Below are 21,181 nucleotides of genomic sequence, written 5' to 3'. Positions count from 1 at the left end.
TTCCCACCCTCATTATATATCAATATATTAAATCTGTAAATATCATAATTTTTTACTTCAGTAAATAAAGTGTGCAATTGTCAACATGCATGATATCAATTGTCGACTTAGTAAATTTATCATATTCATATAATTAATTTATGATTAGAATTGTAAATGACTGAAGCGTTTCATCTTGGTAAGAGTTTATCATATTCGTTTAATATACACAAGATTAATTGAACAAGTAAACTTGAACAACTCGTTAAATTAAACAAATAAGTTTGGACACATATATGTTCAGCTCACATATATGTTCAGCTTGTTAACGTTCGTGAACAATGTTCATAAATCATATTCGTTAATAAAACTCTTTTCAATATACTAAATAAATAATAAAATAAAATAAATAAATAAATTTAAATTATCAAGTTTAATAATCAATCAAATAACTAAAAGTTTTAAACAATTAAACAAGCTTGAATTTAGAGCTTGATAATATCTAAACGAACCAAGCTCGAACCAAACTTGAATTGAGAGCTTGATAACATCTAAACAAATAAAACTTAAGCCAAACTTTAAATAAGTTCAAGCTCATAAAAAAAAATCAAGCCAAGATTAAATAATCATTTCAAAAGCTTGGTTCGTTTTAAGTTCGACTCGATTCAGCTCGATTACCTTATTAAATAAATTTGAACAATCTAAAGCTCGACTCGACTCGTTAACGGTCTTATTTATCATATTCATATAACTAACTAATGGATCTGGATTTAATGGGAGATAATAATGTCGAACTAACAGCAAATGTGTTATTTTATAGGAACTACCAGAGTCTTTTATTAAAAAAAAAAAAGGCAAAATAACTAAAGACATTAGAGGTCAAGAAATTATTAAATAAATAATATTAAAGAATAATTATCTTCGACCTATAATTAATTACCTCTTCTAATCGCCTCCAGTCGGGTTATTTTCTCATCGCCTTCTTCCTCGCTACTCTTGTGGCCTTCGTTGGATCTGTGCTTGTCCCGATTCCCTTGCGGTTTGCGGAATTAGTTTAGCTGCGATCGCTTCACCTTCTTCCGTGGTAATTCCTCGTGTTTTTTGATAAAAGGTTTGCGCTTTGGATTTTTCTTTGGTGTTTCCATTTGATTCCGTTACTTTTTTTGTTCGGTTTCATTTGATTTCGATTTGTTGCCGATCGGAGGATTGTATCTGGAGGTCTAGGGCAAGGAATGATTGGAACCGGCGAAGGCTCGCTTCTTCTGTGGCGTCTTCGGTAGTTGCTTGTATAATCGCTTCCCGAAACCATGCTTGTTTTTCGCCTTAGTGTCTTATTAACTTGGATTGCGATTAAAGTTTTTGAGCTTGGTGCCCGGAAACCGCCGGCAGATGTGACTTCATCGAGATTCTCTCACTGGCTGCCGGTTTAATTAACTTTTTATAGGAATTTATTGTAAACAGTGCTGGTGAGGTCGTGAAACCGAAAGAATCGATGGGGAAAAAGTATACGCATTGTGTCTATTGATTCCTTTCATTTAATAACCTACACTTTTCGTTCATCATTGAGTTCAAGTTTAGCTGTGTACTTCCTTAAGGTGCCCTTTACGCAATAGAATGATGTATAGCTTTATAAAAATGGATTTGGAAGTATAAAACAAGGACCTTTTTTTTTTTATCTCTTTTCTGAAGTTTTAATCTTTGGCCTACGATGGCATCCTTTATCTTATCCAATTGTCTCTGATATGCGTTGGGTGAGGCTTGATAGTTAAAATTTAGGTGTGGAACCCATTTTTTTGCTTCTTTCCTGCAGCAAATACTTATAATTCAGTAATTTGACATGCAAAGGATGCTTGCATTTTGCTTGCAGTGAATGGTGAGAAGGTGATAACTGAAAGCTCTTCAGTAGAGTATGGCTTTTTCTTGATTCTTCCAGATGCAAATGTTATTGATGCTCTGGTTAACAAAGGAATAATTATAGTCAGACTGTTCTAATGAGAAGAAGATGAAAGTGTCATGGCAGCTAGGCAATGGGAGGCATCTTATGCCAGTGACACGCACAAGACCCACTGCAAGGCTACCTAAATGGATAATCATCTTATTATGTTTGGTTTTTGTCTACTTGATCAGTGCATATGTCCACCCTCCTAGGTGGTACGCAGAGGATTGGATGCCCCCTGTAGCACGGGAACTCTCTGACGAGGAGCTTGTCGCCCATGTTGTCTTTAGGAATATACTCTCTATGCCATTACGTCAACCAAAGAATCCCAAGATTGCTTTCATGTTCTTGACGCCTGGTCCATTGCCCTTAGAAAGACTTTGGGAGAAATTTTTTCAGGTATATTATCTCTAATTTTAATCTGCCTTTTCCTGGACCGGTGATGCACTATAGTTTTTCCCATTTTGCAAGACGAAAACATAGATGATGTGTCTTTTTTACCTCTCCATTTTTTGTTAAAGTGATTAACTGAAATCTATGTGGGTATTATTTAGTTCATTTTTTTCCAACAATCTTTACTTTAGTTGATTCAATTTTTCATGGTGTAGAAATAGTGCCTATTTATTCATATGGATGAAATAATGGCTCATCTGAAAATAAGAAAATGAAAGATTGTTAATAGCCATCTTTGTTTTTTGGTGATATGTTGTCAACAATGCATCTACATTGTGGAGAGGAGATGAGCCGGTAATAAGCTGACATTTTTAATGTATCATACATGTTCTTCGTTTCTTGTAAATTCCAAATCTGTGGAGGATATGGGATAAAATGCCATTTTTTAAAACTGGAATTAGACCCATTGAAAATTTGCATATTAAACCCTGTGTCTTACTTTAGACATATGGTCAATTGTTAAAGCAGTTATTTTTTATGTAAGCCAAATGAGTTGTTAATTTGATCAACAGATTCCATGACACAAATCCCTTGTTGTGTCTCTCAAAGAAATGGGAATCAGTATTTTGTAGATAGTGTCCTACAATATATATGCTTAATAAAACACTTCCAAGTTCCAACCTGAATTAAGATAGTAAAATGCTAATACGTTAAGTGGGCAAGCGCTCTAATACAAAATATGGTAATTTATCATGTATTGGATGAAATTATCCCTTTGTGATTCAGTCTTATTCCACCAATTTACCTTGTGTATCGTCTCTCTGCACTTGCATTAATTTGTTTGTACATTTTGTCGGCATGCTTTTTTCCATCTCTGCATTCCATTGACAATTTTTTTCTTTCTGAACCATTTAGTGTCCAACCACCTGTTGACCTCTTACAAGTTTTGCTTATGATGCTATTTGGTTCTTTGTTGCTCGGAAGCCAGGCCCTAATTTGTAAGGACTCAAAGGAGCTGAGCTTAGTAGAACCATGCTCAAGTATATTCAAGATTGTTATCAGAAAAAAGGAGTTTGAGTTAAACTCAAAATTTTATCTTCAAGAATGTATAACTAAAATCTCATCACTCTCCACTAGAGACGAGGTTGTGAAAAATTAGCTAAAATGTTATTCATAAATGGAATTTATCTTTTTTATAGCGTGCTTCACATTATAGTTAATTTAGATCCTTAGAATTTTTAGAGTATCAAGGAATACATGCAAGTAGTATTACAGATATAAGTATTTCATATATCTGTCGACACAAACACTATGTGTTATACATTTCACATCCATATTTTTTTTCCATTTGCATAAGCGAGCTAAGTGGTTAATAAATAAGCTATAATGACCTTGTAAACTAGTCTAAGCTATTTGCAAACTTTGTTGGTGAATGTTAACAAACTGTGCACACAAGTTAAAAATATCGTAAAGTTTTTATTTCATTCTTAATAGTAAATGGAACATAAACAAGCTCTTACTACCGAATATCAAGCTAGCATATGCATGTTTGGTTCATTTACATTGCTTCGCATTCTTATGCTAGACAATCTAAGATGACATATAACTGTTAAAAATTGGCGACAGGAAAAAATATATTTTACTACTTATGGCTAAATCTTCTCCACAGGGCCACCAAGGGAGATTTTCCATATATGTTCATTCATCACAACAGAAATTTGGACATGCAAGCTCATTCTTTTCTGGCAAAGATATTCAGAGTGCAAAGGTTTCTAGCTTGATGTTTTTCATGCACATGAGTTACAATCGAATACAGCATAAAGATATAAATCCAAATAATTTTGATAACTTGTCTAATGCTTGTAATCTAAGTAGGTGACATGCCAATGTTTAATACACATCCCTTCAAGTAAGATGATCATCATAATGCCTGAAATGATGTTTACTATCCTGATAAAACCTTTATCTAGATGATCAGCTTGAGCGTAGAGTAGCTATATCAAAAGGACCACCTGTTATTTATGTGCAAATGTTAATGGCTGCAATTATATTATACAAATTCCATGTGAGAAACTTCACTGATACCATTGACAAAAGCATGATTTGGAAAAAAAGTCACTGCTTGGGCTCCATATGCAGCTGAAACTGATATTTTGAAGATCTTTTAAGGACCACATATTGCTGCAGATGGCATATGCAATCTACATTTTTAGTTTTGTTTTTCTTAATGAAACTTATTTGGTGTTTGGATTCAATTTAGGTTGAACCCAATCTTCTTAAAACCTTAAGCTACCTACCTATCTTGTAGCTTGTATATCTTAAGTGTGAAATTTAAACACTTTGTTTTGCAAGTGAAACTCTTTGGATACTGATTACATGTGTACTTTTTTGTATATGATCAATATCACATTGTTGATTAATATTTGTTATTAAACTTCATGTGTTTTCAAGTATATGTTTAATTTTTTTCTAGGTCAAAGTATGAATTGGACACGCAGATAAGTAAAATATACTTTATTGCATGAATGTTAGTCATTTTTATCAATATAAATATTTTATTATCTTTAATATCAATTATGTATGCACTCCATATGTCTTCATATTCCACACTTCGCTATACAATGAGTCTGTGCATACCAATTATGTAAGTTTTTGAAATCTTATATGAAAGTCATAGAATTTTTGTGGAAGAAAATGTATCTAAACTATAACTTTGGTGCATTTTCTATGTCGAAACTTGGGTTATAATTGTCGCTATTAGCTAATATGCTGAAAGGCTGTAATCCATTTATTCAGTCTCATAAGTGATTCACTTTCCTTGGACTGCCAACTGGAACTTTGAAGGATATAGCCTACTTTTTGAGTGAATCCCTAAACTTGATCTTTTGTGATCAGGAAAGTTCCTTTTTGTTATTTACCTAATGGAAACTCTTAAAATTAAGATTTTCACCTTTCATATCAAAGGATTACCTTGTTTCTATTCATTAATATAATTAGAAACTATGATCTGTCAACTGCTAAAAAAGTCTGCATTTATTATGGATACAATTTCTCTTCACATTCTAGCAAATTTTTACCCACAGGTAATATTTTAAATGAGTATATGTGCGTGCATCCAGGTTTTATGGGGTAAAATATCTATGGTTGAGGCAGAAAAAAGGCTCCTGGCATATGCACTTCAAGACCCTGATAATCAACATTTTGTTTTGCTTTCTGACAGGTGGTTGAATTCTGAAGTAATTTCACAGTCCTATTCAACTAGTGTTAAGTGCATACTGACATCCTTTTTGGCAGTTGCATTCCGTTACATGACTTTGATTATGTGTACAAGTATCTGATGGGAACAAATGTCAGCTTCATTGACAAGTATGGTTCAGATGCAAAAGGATTTACTGAGATTTTCTCCACTTAACTATTTTAGTATTTTAATACTGTTTATCATGTAACAAGTTGAGACTGCCAAATTTTGCACTGTTAGAAACCAATATATAAATTATATTCATAAATATTGGCTTACCATGATGTTATGACCTCTGATTTTGACACACTGATTCACTATACTTCCGGTATACTGTTTGATATTGTTACAGCTTTTTTGATCCTGGCCCACATGGTAATGGTAGATATAGTGAGCATATGATGCCTGAGATTGAGCACCGGGACTTCAAAAAGGGTTCACAAGTAAGCTTATTTTTCATTCACCAGTTGCAACAAATGAAGGTGAATTATTTCTTAATAAGAAGGGAAGGAGAGCAAGTGGACTATTGTAGTCCAATGCTAATTTTGCACCTGGTCTTTTCCTAGTAATCATATATATTAAATCTGAAAATTTACATATATATATTTATGTGTGCGTATTTATTACATTTACAAAATTATTTTTGTTATGACTTGCTGAGTCTTACCCATATTGCAGTGGTTCTCAATGAAGCGTCAACACGCATTAATAATGATGGCAGACAACCTTTATTTCACAAAGTTCAGATTCTATTGCAAGGTTTAAGTTGCCTACCTCTCTATTTCTGCTTTTTATATGGGGTTAATGCCCTCAATGGTGGCATAGTAGGCAGAAAATTGCTTTCATGAAATGGGGTCACGTGTAGTTGTTACTTGTTTGGTGAAGCTCTGGTAAACTAGATTAGTCATTTTATTTGATAGATCAAGATATGATTTAAGTTTTTGTTTTATGCCGTGGTTAAATCAATACTTTTGCCATTTGTTTCAAGTTCTATCACTCCAAAGATCGTGAGAATCTTTCAACCACACTTCAAACAATGAAACACAACTATAGAAGTCAACTTTGCAAGAACCAATAAATCTCAACTTTTTCGTCACTCTAAATTTGACAAAACCATTTTGATGTAGCCTATCTGTTATGAGAAGCTTTACAAACATTCTGTTTGCTTGCTTGCATAGATAGGTAATTTGATTGTTCTTTTAGGCAAAATAAGCTATGTTTGGACCACTCATCCATAGTAGCCACTTCACGACTTTCATTTCAGTCGTTATTATTTGTGACTTATGAAATTAATACCAAGTACACGCTTTTAAAGTTTATATTTTTGTTCAATTTTGATAATTCTAGTCTTAGGTTCTTGACTACCTGGTTCTGTCACTTAAATAGCTGCTTTGGAAGTTTGTTGTATGTATATCCATTTTTATGTATGAATGACGTGATACGATAAAGAAAGGTAGTAACAATAGTCACACTGTTACATCTTCTAAACTTGCAGCCAGGTTTTGAAGGACACAATTGCTACTCTTATGAACACTACCTGCCAACTCTGTTCACGGTGAGCATCATCAACATTTGTATTGCAAGTATCCATCTATCTGGAAATTTGGCTTTCGCTTGTATATCTTTATCTTGGATTATTGGACTCGTCTGTCCTCTCTATACCCATGTCAAATATTGACATTTGGACATTGCCACTTTTGAGTGGTCACTCATATCTATATTGATCACATGTAGAAAACTTTAGAGATAACAATGTCAAACACTTGGATCGATCGGCACCCGTGCCATGACAGAGTTTGGTACCCAGTCTAACATTGGTCTCTATTATGCAGATGTTTGATCCCACTGGCATTGCAAATTGGTCACTGACACACGTGGATTGGTCTGAAGGAAAGTGGCATCCGAAATCCTACCTAGCCAAGGAGGTGACATATGGGCTTCTTAAGAAGCTAAGAGTACGCGTTCTTCCTTTCTGCTCTTGGAATATTCTACCCCTTCTTTCATGGAATCTCAGTGTTAACATATGTTTCTGATGTTGCTTGCGTCGGCAGTCCATTGATGAAACTTTCCATGTCACAAGTGATGAGAAGGTACTACTACTATACATAATTTATTTGAATGTCAAACTCTTGCTTCTTTTTCATACTCTAGTCCTGTGCCCTCCCTCCATTTTGATCACAAAATGATACAAAAATTATGCTCATTGTTTGCAACAAAGTCGGTATTATTTTATGTTCTCAGGTTCCACATTAAGAACAATATAATTCCTTTGGTATGTTTACAAGACAATGATCCATCTGAAACACATTTCATCTTTTCTAGAAATATGAAGTTTAAGCTGACAATTAGTTGATTATCTTATCTACTTCAAGAAGAAATTTTCCTGAGATTCATATAATGTATAGCCTATGGATCTAACTTTTCTTGACCTTTTACTAGTCTGGTAATCGTGTCCACCAATCTACAAGTCAATTCATTTAAGCCACTAGAAACATGTTAATATTATGCATGTTAAGAACTAATACATTGTGGATCTTAAAACATCAACAAACTTCAGAATCTACATTTCTTAAGTCATTTGTCATGTTATATATTTTGATTTTCTTTTTTTACATTTTATTTCAGACAAGTAGTTCTAAAAGTCTTAATATAAATCAAAGCAAAATACAGATTATGAAACACCATTTCATTATTCTTACAAAACATGAAAACTAACAACAATATGAACTTCATTTCTTTTTGCAGAAAGTCGAGACGAGGAAACCTTGCTTATGGAACGGAACGAGAAGACCTTGTCACTTGTTTGCTCGAAGATTTTTGCCAGAAGCCTTGAACAAGTTGATGCACTTATTCCCCAATTACACAGCCATTTGAGTTCGCACAATTAGCAGTCTTACAATGTGATGCCTAAATGCTAAGGATCCATTAAGTAGGGTTTAGAAGTAATTATTCTATGTTACACCTATAGTGTGATTTTTGGTTGGAAAATAATTTTTTTAATGTAATTCGTTGGGGTAAATTATAAATACACTCCTTATTTTTGTTTCTCATATAAAATTATACTTGAGCCCTTCGAATGATATATCCAATTTTCCTTACTAGGCTATAAAATGAAAAACAAAATTAAAATATATATATAGAGAGAGAAATGATATGCTGCCCTACGCCTCCTGCACGACTGTGAGTGAAATCTGACGTGTGTTATTTAATGTGGTCAAAATCTATTTTTTTAATTCCTCGATTTAATGTGATCAAAATTTATTTTTTTTAATTCCTCTCCCATTTGTATGTAATAACTTTTCTCTTTCCTCTTAAATTAAAATAAAATGATTTCTTCTCTTTCATATTATTGCATTAAACAATCATTGTGGTACAGATATTATAATATTGTAGTTGTTACTAAATAGTATCTACTACAACGGTGCAATAGCTATTATAACGGTACAGTAACTGCTACAATATAGTAGCAACTATTATATTATAGTAGTTTCTGTGTAGTAACTATAATATCATAGTCGTTGCTATATTATAGTAGTTACTGTGTAGTAATTGCTACAACGTATAGCAGCTACTATATCATTATAGCAGTTATCGTACCGTTATAATAACTTCTGCACAATTGTAGTAGCTTTTATACCGTTGTAATAGTTTCTGTACCATTATAGCAGCTATAACTACTACAACGTTATAACATCAGTACCACAATGATTGTTACATGCAATAATAAGAGAGAGAGAAAATTATTTTAATTTAAGAGAGAAGAAAAAAAATTTATTACATTCAAATGAGAGATATTTTAAAAAAAAGATCGACCATGTCAAATTACTCATATGGTCATGAAGGCGTCAGTCTTCATATCATCTCTATTTATCTTGGATAGATTTAAATACTAAGATTAATCTAAATAATTTATTCATGTATAATTATAAATGAGTTTAATACATATATCAAAAAAAAAGTAATTTATGTTTATATTTTTAATATTTTTTATAATTTAAGCATTCGGGTTTTATCCTTTTTTTTTTTATTATTCGTCTATGAGAGTAAATATGAAGTATAGTTTATACCCATTTAGAAGTTGATATTCAAGATATTTGTTTAATTTTATATTCAAACCCGGTTCAAGGAGGTCGATGCTCAAGTCCCCTACTTCGTTCGGCCAAGAGCCCTAATATTTTTAAATTATTTGTGTTAATTTTTTTTAATTAATTATTGAAGTCGAATCCATTCTCATGCTTCCCAACTTCTTTCATTTTAATGTCAACAAATTACAAGCTATTTGATTTTTGCTATAGTTTATTATTTCTTATTGCTAATATTTGTTACTGAAACGGCTTAGAACCAACTCGAACACAATTTTTTTTTTTTTAATTTGAATCAATTATTTTTCTAAATATTCATTTTTATAGATGTTCATTCTAATTAATCTAAATAAATATTAGTATTTATTTGTTATTTTATTATAGTTATACATGTAATAATATGATAATATCAAATTTAAAAATATCATCAAATTGAAAATACAAAGCATAAATAGACGTATTATTTTTAAAATTTTAAACAATTTTGTTTTGATAAAATATAAGGGACCTATTTTTTCCTTTTTTTATTATTATATCTACTAGAAAATATTATTCTTGATATACAAAATGTAGAAGAAATAGATGAATTTATTCAATTTTAAAATATGCAATTTAAAAAATAAATAATTTGATGAAAGTGAAACTGATACTAGTTGAATTTTTTTAATATTAATTATTGATGATTTAAATTTATTCCCAGAATTAAAAGTTAAAAAAAATACTAAATTTAGAATTAAAATAAAGCGGATGATATAACTTATATAATACTAACAATGATTGTTAATATAATGGTAAAGTGGAGAAAAATCCCCCATCCCATTTTTAAATTTGCATGCAGACCCTTTATCCAAAAAATTTTGTTTCCACTCCTTACATGCAAAGTTTCCTTTGCTTCAACTCCCCTCATATAAATATCATGACCTAATTGTCCTCAGATTTTTTAAGTATAAAAAGTCCAAGAATGAGTATAATTCTTCTTAAAGTCAGTATTTTATACTAGAATCGAGTATATTTTCTATCAAGATTATCTCTCAGATTTTTTAGGTATAAAAAATCTAAAAATGAGTATAATTCCTGTTAAATTCAATATTTTACATTTGAATCAAGTATATTTTCTATTAAATTGAACATGATTTTTTCTCAGCTTAATATAATTTCTCCTAAATTCAGCACCATTTAAACAAAATTTAGTATATTTTCATCCAATTTAGTACCATTTAAAGAAAATCGTGTATATTTTCTATCAAAATTAACTCTCGTATTTTTTTAGGTACAAATAGTCTAAAAACAAGTATAATTTCTATTAAATTCAGCACTTTAAACTAGAATCGAGTATATTTTCTATTAAATTGAGCACAACTTTTTTCTTAATATAATTCCTCCTAAATTCAGCATTATTTATCATTTAAAGAAAATCTAGTATATTTTTCATCCAATTGAGTATCATTTAAAGAAAATCTAATATATTTTTCATCCAATTAAGATGAAAAAAAAATCGTACTCAATTTGATAAAAAATATACTAGATTCTAAATTTAATGTACTGAATTTAAGATGAATTAAACTGATTTTTGAACTTTTTATATATAAAAATATCATGGATAATTAGGTAAATATGTTTGACTAGAGAGTGAAAATAAAAAAATTTGAGAAATAAAGACTGCATACAAAGTTATGTTTGTCAATGGGGACTGCATACAAATTTTCTCTTAATATAACTTCAATTTTTTAAAAAATTAAAATTAATAAAATGCTCAACGATATATTAAATAATTTAATAATTTTATAAATTAATAAAATTATTATCAAAATTTAAATATAAAAATCTAATTACTGACCTTCCAATTGGTTCGTATTTTGCCACGTAAGGGCCTTCTAATCGTCCGACGTGGCGCGACGACGACGCTTCCCTCTCCGGCCGCCTGTCTCTTTCGGTTCTCCCAATCCCTCTAGTTCGATGAGTCATGGCTTTTCCCCTCCGTTGCTCCTCCTACTCTCGATCCTTCTCCTCCTCCTCCTCCTCCTCCAAGATCCGACCTTTCCCCTCCAACCCCGCTCCGATCCCTCCCCTCTGCGATCTCCGCCCCGCCATGAGCTCCACCACGACCCCTTCTCCTCCCCGAGCCGCGGCGGTCCCCGGACTGGCGGCCGACGACGTCGCCGCGGCCGCCGAGGCGGCCTTCGCGCGGCACTCCTCCCCTGGTCTGAAACGCAGCGGCCGCGGCGTCGCCGTAATGTGGTTCAGGAACGACCTCCGGTTGCTGGATAATGAAGCCCTAGTGCGGGCGTGGGCGGCGTCGGAGTGCCTCCTTCCTGTTTACTGTCTGGATCCTCGCCACTTTGGAACCACCCATTACTTCGGTTTCCCTAAGACTGGAGGTAGCTCCTAAGAATTCTTTTTTTTTTTTTTCAAAAAAAAAAAAATAGAAATTTGCACGATCGTTCTATTTCGCCCGTTTGGCAGCAATCAGAGCACGGTTCCTGATCGAATGCTTGGAGGATCTGAAGAAGAATATGATGAATCGAGGGCTAAATCTTCTCGTGCAGTATGGGAAGCCTGAGAGTATACTTCCCCAAATTGTGAAAACTTTAAGCGCCCATACAGTAAGAACTCTTTGATGAAGCTTTTTATCAGGCTGTGTTGTATGAGCATCACTGTGTTAGATGTGTTTGATGGACAAATTATACCTTGATGCTTAGACTCAACTCTGATTCATTCTGGGCTGTACTTATTTTTGCTAACATGTTAAACTGATAGGGGTGCTTGCTGATTCTATGTTCAGGTTTATGCTCAGAAAGAAACATGCAGTGAGGAGCTACTTGTCGAAAGGCTTGTTCGCAAAGGTCTGCAAGAGGTGGTTCTACCTCAAGGTGGATCTTCAAACCAAAGGGGGGCTATCAATCCAAAACTAGTGCTAGTATGGGGATCTACCATGTACCACAGTGACGATCTTCCGTTCACCGCGAACAACTTGCCAGATGTTTATACACAATTCCGAAAAGTAACTTCATCAGCTCTATATATTTACAGTTCCTAAGTTTTTAGTATCAAGGAATTTTACCGAAATCTGCAACTCTTTAGTAACACATTGTTTCGCAGGCTGTTGAATCAAAGTCCACAGTTAGGAATTGTTTCAAGTTGCCACCATCACTTGGGCCACTTCCAGAAGATAGTTTGTTGGATGGAATAGGCGGATGGGGAACTATTCCAATTCTTGAACAACTTGGATTGAAGGAGATAAAGGCATGTCAAATATTTCATTCTATGTCGATGGATTTTCTTGATGAATGTATGATCTTATGCCAAATTATGGAGTGATCATTCTATATTGATATCCAATCTCACATCTTCCAGTACCTCAGGTTATTCTTATGGCCAAGTGATCATTTACTCCTAGTTCAGCTGCGATACCGGACCGATATAAATTACTAAGTGACATTGTCTTTCTGCCTAAAATGCAGTGTGAACAAGGTATGCATTTTCATGGAGGCGAAAATGCAGCTCTAGGAAGAATTTTTGAGTACTTCTGGAAAAAGGCACGCTACTAACTGATTCTTTTTGCTTTCTAAGAACAATCTTGGAGATTTTTGCACTCTTTTCTAGTTTAGTCAGCAACATAATTGACAGATTGTTTATCTTTTATGCTTGGATGAATGTGTTGAAGTGGGTTACATCTGTCTTTCGCAGTTATTATTTACGTAGGTTGTGATGAACTTAGATGAAAAATATGAAGTTTTCCAAAAGTTAAAGCATCGCTTAGACTAATTGTAGAACTTCTCCCTATAAATATAATGTGGGTAAAATTATTATGTTATTTCCCATGAAACAGGATCAGTTAAAGGTTTACAAAGAAACGAGGAATGGCATGTTGGGGCCAGACTACTCGACAAAGTTCTCACCTTGGCTTGCTTCAGGAAGTATTTCTCCGCGATACATACACGAGGAGGTGAAAAGCCTCTCCGTCTAATTTGATTGAAGCTATTGATCCTGGTTTATCGTCTAAACTTTAATCTACTACTGCTGTTTCGATTAGGTGAGGAGATACGAGAAGCAGAGACTAGCAAATGAGTCAACATACTGGTAGATCGTTGTCTATAACTCTATTCCTTTACCAGATCAACTAGAGGCGAATTGAAGTTTTAATTCTGCATTATCGACAATCTTAAAAGTGACTACAACAGTATTTGGACTAACCAGATTATTACAATTTCAGGGTTCTATTTGAACTAATATGGAGGGACTACTTCAGGTTTCTATCCATAAAATATGGAAATTCCATTTTTCATCTTGGTAAGTATCTAAATTTTTCATGTTACTGAACTTTTGTGCTTTTACTATATCTATTTGTACATGTTTGAATTCTACTTTTTCTGAATTTCTGGTTACCAATTTTTGTAAGATTTTCATTGAACTTGTACATGTTTCCTCTAGTGTAATCTACTTCAATTAGCGTTTCATCACATATAAATCCGGAAGCTCATTATCGGTACATTATATATATGGACACTGTCCTAAAATTTGAATTTGTTAAACTATTAAGTACAAATGTTGTTCTATATTTTGTGACGCTTGAAGTTTATTAAACTCTTACGAAAAACAGAACCGCACGAATGTATTCCAATAACCTCTTCTGAAGTGTCCAAGGGATTCATGTTTCTGTTTAACTGTGAACTTGAAGTTCAGGTAAGAGATCTCTCATTCGTTTGCATATTTAAGTGCCCTTAAGAGGCTCAGAACTACTCGCTATATAACATTCCGGTTATTTGTTTCCTAACAAAAAAGGAGACACTCGATTTGCAAACTTCCTGATTCATCTTATTCCTTGCCACTGATGCCGGCACCTAAATGCACGACGTTTCTTCAATGATTCAGGGGGTCCAAGAAATGTGGTGTCAAATTGGAGCAAAGACAAGTTGATGTTTGAATCATGGCGAGATGGCTACACTGGGTACTAACTATATTTCAGAATTAGTTTCCTTGTGTTTTTGTTTGTCCGTTTTGATTCTTTAGAACAACTTAAGTTAACTAACGATAATTACATTGTCTTTCGATAGCTATCCTCTTATTGATGCCAACATGAAAGAGCTATTCACAACTGGTTTCATGTCAAACCGAGGTCGCCAGGTACATAAGCTAACTTCCCTCACTAACTTCCCACAGACCGACTTTTCTTCTACAAATATAACTAATCTAGCTCACATAAGATAATAAACTATATCAGATTAATGGATAATATAAAATTAAATTATCAAGGTAATAGATTAGTTATAGCTGTATAGATATATATGACATTTGGATTCATACTCATGCCGGATACTTGTATTTGAGTCCATGCGAGATAATCGAAGGCTAATGAAAATAAAGAGAGTTAATGCAATTAGACATGGCAACACAAATTGCAGTTCTAGTAGAATACTGAAACTGCCTTTTGCAGATTGTTTGTTCGTTTCTTGTTCGAGATATGGGCATCGATTGGCGCATGGGAGCCGAGTGGTTTGAGTCCTGCTTGCTGGATTATGATCCAGCTTCAAACTATGGTAACTGGACCTATGGAGCTGGTAAGCGCAAGTATTCCCAACTTTTTCGAGCTAAAACACAATTGCTTGAATCTCCTCATTGTTTCAAACAAGTCTTTTGTATGTTACAGCTTTCAGCACTTCGCCCTATAAATTCAATCCCTAGACTAAATAAATAGGCTTCAACACTATGATTTGAGTCCTAATTCATTGCATTTCACTCAGCTCATTTGCGACATAATGTCGATTAACTCTTCCATTATAAGTCTACAATTGTGCTTGGTTGTGCAGGTGTTGGTAATGACCCGAGGGAAGATCGGTATTTCAGTATCCCAAAGCAAGTAAGTATCTCCGAACGAGGTTTTACATACCGATATAGTCATGATCCATGTCAAGGATTTTGCTTACTGTCTCCAAGAAACCCGAACTTAGCACCTCCATTTTTCGCTTGCAGGCGAAGACTTATGATCCGGAAGGTGAGTATGTTGCTTATTGGTTGCCCGAACTACAAAAACTCCCCAAGGAAAGAAGAAACTTTCCGGGGCAGTCATACATTAAGCAAATTGTACCTCTTAAATTTGACAACACTACTCGGGGAAATACTAATGTTAGAAGAGGCAGAAGATAGAATATCTGATGTAAACAAAGAGCCATTCTCCTTTAGTTGTGGAATTCTATAACAAGTTTACATGTAATTTTATTAAATAAATAGTTAGTTGTCATTTGTAATGGTAATGTATAAACTAACTATATGCATTCTCCTATACCATTAAACTATATCTCCTATTATATTATCATTTATATTTAAATAAATTTTATTTTATTTTATTTTATCATTGTTAACTTCCTTAATATCAATGGCCACTTTACAAAAGTTAAACTAAGAATTCATATCTAAATCTTGTTATTAATCTTGTAACTACAGGTTGTGGGTAGTTTCAAAAACATAAAAGGCAAGAAAATCCTTCTTTTACCTTTTTTTCATTTGGTTCCCTTAAGCCCCTAAGAACCTTCTTAATTTGAAGTTATATATATCACCCATCACAACAAAGGTATAAAAATATGATGAAAAGTTAGTGAATCCTAATAAAATTTAACTGACTCTTTCACAAAAACATAAAATAACATTTTAAAAGTTTTAATAAATTATAAAACTAACGACTTAAATAATTTTGAATAATTCTAAGTACAATTAAATTCTTGATTATTTTTTGTTAATTGAAGAGAACTTCACTATGTCAAATGAGAATGTGAAGCAGTTTTTCACAGTTGAGAATCAAAGATACATTTTCAGATAAATCAAACAGTTTTTAATTTATTTTCGATACCAATATGTTTTCTTATTTGCATCATTATATCAGAAATGCACAACAAAATCTATTTTTTTTCTCCCCTACTTAAATATTACATGACCGGAATCCATTTAAGATAGCAAACATAATAGGGGAAAAAAAGACCTGAATAGTTTGGAGCAAAACTATGAACGAAATTAGTTGTTGTTGGGATGGTAACCTGGAAGAAGAGATGCCAAGAACCCGATGACAAACATCTGAATCTCTTTCACCACTTGCCAAAAATTGTTTCTGGGTTGTTCGGGTTGTTGATGGTTCTGGTTCGCATCACCTTGTTCCTGGTTTTGAAGAGGTTGGTCCTGATTCAGATCGTTGGTATCATTATTTTCACCTGCACCTGATAGAAAAGCATATCATTTGAGTTCAATTTTGTTTCTCAATGAAATAGTGTTTTCAGAATTGAGATGCAATTCATGATTCCATTAATGTTGTTATACTTGTTTAAACTAAAACCCAACAAGACCTTTCTCAGGTCAACTTTCCTAGATTCATCTAAAGCTTGGAAAGAAAACAAGAACACACCTAATACTACTAAAATTATTTCAATAAACTGAATTGGCATCATAGTGAAAAATATATTATGCTCAAAATCGAAATGAACTGGGAAACCTGGGTTCTATTTAACTTGGTCATTTGGGATTCCTTAACATTATTGTTATTGCTTGTGAAATGAAGAAAACAAATATAGAGAAAGCGATTGTGAAAATACCTAGTGGTTGAGGATTGTGCTGGCCATCATGACCAATAGGAGGAACATTCAACTGCTGTGGAGGAGCATGCGGCCGAGGTGGGGCTGCTGCTTGCTGAAGCCACCGCATGAAAGGTGTAAGTGCTCCAGTTTGATACCTATGAAATTGACGTTGCATAAAGAAATAAGGCATTGGCAAAAACAATTCGCCATGGAAAAAATAGAAGTGTCCACAAAATTCTACATATTTATGAGTTCCAGAATCTAGATAAGAGGACAAAGAATTAAGTATTAAAATGAAAGAATTTTACTTACAGGTACACGAACAATGCAAAGAAAATAAGAAGCAGAAGCTTCTGCGGTGATCCATCTTGACTAAAAAGAAAAACCATAGCTGCTAACTTGATGATCAGACCCAAGTCAAGCTGAAATGCAAATTGAACTCTTCTGGCATGTGGTCTTTGAGGTCCATGTTGCTGCCTCACTTCCTGCGCTTGCTCACTACTAGTGCCTCCAGAACTTGGCCTCCTGAAAGGTGCAAATAAGATGCCAGAAATGAATGCAAAAGGTTGCGGTTTCATTTGAAGAACTCATATGTTTTGTACACATTTACTGATAAGCATAGCTCAATGTACTAGATGATCTGTTGTGGCAAACACCAACTTCTGGTCAATTTCTCAATCTAATTGAACTGTTGTTGCACTTTCTGATCATGGTGTTGTTATCATTAGCTATAGTGGCATATTGCATTGTATTGATGGGTTTGAATGGACAGTATTAGGGTGGTTGTAGCACTTTTTTGCATGGATTACCATGTCAATTAGTAATGCATGGCAGAGATTTCTCGTTCCACTCCCACACCAAGAGACAAAATAACATAAGCACAGGAATCTCCTTCCAATCCATCCTCCATGCAACGAGGTACCTAAAGCCCTTCTTGACAACACTAGCACCATAATGTATTCATGGTCCATCCTCCATGCAACGAGATACCTAAAGCCCTTCTTGACAACACTGGCACCGTAATGTACTCATGGTCCATCGGTCCTCCATGTAACGCGGTACCTAAATCCCTTCTTCATTGCGACGACAACAAGACAGTGATTCCCTCAACGTTTTGCATCACAATTCTGTAGGACCAATGCGGAATCCCATATATGCTTTCAGATTGTTTGGCTGAGGCAATGCTAGGGAGATATCGAAGCTTTATCTGTGTCATGAGATGCTTTCTCCGACAGCAACAATGCGTCCAAGTAAGCTTCCTCCTTCCCTTTTTCTTCCTCTGTCTCCTCTTCTTCTTTCTCCTTCCCTCCTCATTGGAGTGAACAATACCATATTGTCAACATCACTATAACAGAACGAAAAAGTCTCCTTCCAGCTGGGGATCGAACCCCTCAGCTAGAAACAATATTTTAAACTTTAATTTGTTGTGAATAAGAATATATAGTGTTACTGTTGCGGTAGAACTATGTTGATGAATAGGATGCATTGGGCCAGTATTGTGGTATTACTGTATTGTTAATCCAGATGCCTATCATCAGTGCTGCAATAGCCCCATGTTACTGATAAGATAACAAGCATAACATAAGAGTTGTGGTAGCACTTTTAGTGATAGTTGATACACATGCATTGATTGCATTCACACCATGTTTGTTTCATTCATAATAAACCTTCCTTGTTAATTGCATTTTCTTTTGCCTCCAATCTACTGAGACAGGAGTAGAAGCATTCAACTGTGGGATATGAGTGATTACAGATATGGTGTCACTCCAGTAGTGAGTCAGTGTAACTCTGAAACTACCCTACAGTAAATTTTGGCATCATTCTATCATCGTGCTAAAAGGTTGCAATGAATCTTATACAGACTTTATATATTGTTGATGTCTGTTATATTAGTTGTATATAATATTGACATTGTTGTTTTTACATGAGTGCATGCATATGTGATTCTTATCCTTCCCAAATTAATTGTTGTAAATGTGTATAAGAAGTTGCCATGAGCCTTATATTACATTTATGCTATGTAGTCCATTGGTCAGTATGGTTTCATGCTGAAAGAATATGAAATAAATGAATAAATTACTAGTCGGTGGAAAACATAGAAACATGCACACATATTGATTTCATCTCTAACATTAGGCTACTATCTATTTTAAGATGCAGAGTAATAATGACATGAGTAACAACCTCAGAAAGATTTTCAAGAAGAGAAAAGGACATCACATGCCAGCTACCATTCAAAGACAATTATTACTGAAAAAATTGTTAGATAATGAAGATCCAGCTGACTCAAACAATATCCATACAACTAATTTTCAATTTAAGTTCATAGGAATTCACCTGTTTCTTTGGTTTTATTTCCAACAAACTGAGAAGAAAGAAGGTTAATGAACTGGCAAAAGTTGCATTTAGTGACTTACATATTGCTAATTTGAAGAAAAATCAAAACCCAAATTAGTAGACAGGGAAAGGAACCTTACGTAGGTATGTTATACTTCATTGGTATTAGAGTTGTAGGAGAAAATCCAGAGATTGGACTCATAGATGGAAAACACTGAATCGCATAAATTCCTGCACCAAGCTCATTGTACTCTGGATTCAATATAGGAGCAGTTCCAGGTGATACGAGTGCATATGGCATCTTCAAGCCAGAAATATCTAGTGTCTACGTAGCCAAAATATATGAGGTTAATAAACAACTAGATTCTTCAAGGAAAAAATATCATTTTTCTTGCTTTGTAATGCAATTAGAACGTCTTTGTAATGGAGCATTCACAAGAAAATGCAAAATTAGAACATCATTGGCAACATCACGGAGTTCAAAAGACCATGCAGAGTAATTGGGTATATGCCAAAGCAAAATGTGAATGCTAGACATCCCAAAAATAAGAGCAAACAATCCTCGTCGAAGCATGTCACTCTATCTACTATCGGATCAATTCATGGTTCCCTCCCTCGATTCCAAATGAACTACAAAAGACACGGCACAGATAAGCCTGCAGTATTTCAAATGCCCATTTACACCAGAGTTAGCTTCCCGTCAAGCCACCGTAGCTAATTCAGAACAAAGACTCTCAAATTCCGACAGCTATAGACCGAAACCATCTATCCAAAATTGAAGAGACGAAATCTATGTATACAATTACGAGATACAACAATTATGAAAACAAAAATTAGAGCTTGATCCTCCAGTCGATATGGGGAAACCCTAACTCCAATAAGCCATTCCGAACTATCAAATCGAGGACGCGGAATCGCAGGGACGCTACAGATCGCACGCACCTGGGGCTTCATCGAACCAAAACCATCTGCGGTTGGCGTTTCCAGCTGGGGATCGGAGGGAGCGATCCTTCCTTCTTCCGCCATCGCCGAGGTAGACGAAGAGAAAGAAACAGCGAGACAGATTTGAGAAAGGAGAGTTTTACCATGAAACCGGAAGAAGCGGTCACGTCACGTATTGATCCTGGCCGTCCACGTTTCGTATCATGGTAAATGGGGGGCATTCCTATTGCCGACGTGGATATAGAATTAAACGGCGATTGAGCCGGTCATAATCGAATCAAAATGTGGTTTTCATATCCAATGAACCGGATCAATTTGACTTTAATAAATCTGGGAAGCCTTTTACGCCCTTCTTCTCTAATTGTTATAATTTGTTATTTTTATTATTATTAGAACATCCATATCAAATACTCTAAATATATATTTTACCTTAAATTTTATATTTTACCTAAAAAAATCCTTATATCAAATATTCTACTAGTTCCCTAAATTTTGATTATATAAACAGTAACTTTCTAAATTTAAGGAATGAAAATACACCCTAAACATTAAATGAATAATAAAAAAAATATATAGAAGAGAGAAATAATAATAAATAAATAAATAAATAATAAATTATAGAGTAGTTAGTGGACTATACATTGAAAAAAGATTCTCTAAATTTAATAAAGTTGATGATTTATATTAAATTTTAGAAAAATTGATAGGGAAATTG

At 34.0% G+C, this 21,181-nt stretch overlaps 3 protein-coding genes across 3 annotated transcripts; 2 read left to right on the top strand and 1 right to left on the bottom strand.

The window, feature by feature from the left end:
- Window positions 1–918: 918 nt before the first annotated feature.
- On the top strand, window positions 919–8,628 carry LOC121986373 (glycosyltransferase BC10-like). Its single transcript, XM_042540282.1, has 11 exons — window positions 919–1,063; window positions 1,847–2,314; window positions 3,978–4,076; window positions 5,428–5,528; window positions 5,603–5,674; window positions 5,899–5,989; window positions 6,225–6,305; window positions 7,042–7,101; window positions 7,379–7,501; window positions 7,598–7,636; window positions 8,292–8,628. The coding sequence occupies exons 2-11, from the start codon at window positions 1,982–1,984 to the stop codon at window positions 8,418–8,420; spliced, it is 1,128 nt and encodes a 375-aa protein (XP_042396216.1). The 5' UTR covers window positions 919–1,063; window positions 1,847–1,981; the 3' UTR covers window positions 8,421–8,628.
- A 2,962-nt stretch (window positions 8,629–11,590) lies between these two features.
- Window positions 11,591–15,873, top strand: LOC121986370 (cryptochrome DASH, chloroplastic/mitochondrial-like). Its single transcript, XM_042540280.1, has 13 exons — window positions 11,591–12,006; window positions 12,092–12,231; window positions 12,411–12,629; window positions 12,728–12,871; window positions 13,090–13,164; window positions 13,458–13,574; window positions 13,662–13,708; window positions 13,842–13,918; window positions 14,501–14,576; window positions 14,683–14,752; window positions 15,063–15,186; window positions 15,436–15,485; window positions 15,599–15,873. Exons 1-13 carry the CDS (start codon window positions 11,592–11,594, stop codon window positions 15,770–15,772), a joined length of 1,728 nt encoding a protein of 575 aa, XP_042396214.1. The 5' UTR covers window position 11,591; the 3' UTR covers window positions 15,773–15,873.
- A 566-nt stretch (window positions 15,874–16,439) lies between these two features.
- LOC121986371 lies at window positions 16,440–20,604 on the bottom strand. The gene is made up of 5 exons (XM_042540281.1): window positions 20,467–20,604; window positions 19,665–19,849; window positions 17,500–17,712; window positions 17,206–17,342; window positions 16,440–16,833 (listed from the first exon to the last, which is right to left on the bottom strand). The coding sequence occupies exons 1-5, from the start codon at window positions 20,548–20,550 to the stop codon at window positions 16,634–16,636; spliced, it is 819 nt and encodes a 272-aa protein (XP_042396215.1). The 5' UTR covers window positions 20,551–20,604; the 3' UTR covers window positions 16,440–16,633.
- Window positions 20,605–21,181: the final 577 nt, after the last annotated feature.

The sequence above is a fragment of the Zingiber officinale genome, chromosome 5B (assembly GCF_018446385.1).
Source record: "Zingiber officinale cultivar Zhangliang chromosome 5B, Zo_v1.1, whole genome shotgun sequence".
NCBI classification, from domain to species: Eukaryota; Viridiplantae; Streptophyta; class Magnoliopsida; order Zingiberales; family Zingiberaceae; genus Zingiber; species Zingiber officinale.
This window is presented reverse-complemented; position numbering and strand designations above follow the sequence as displayed.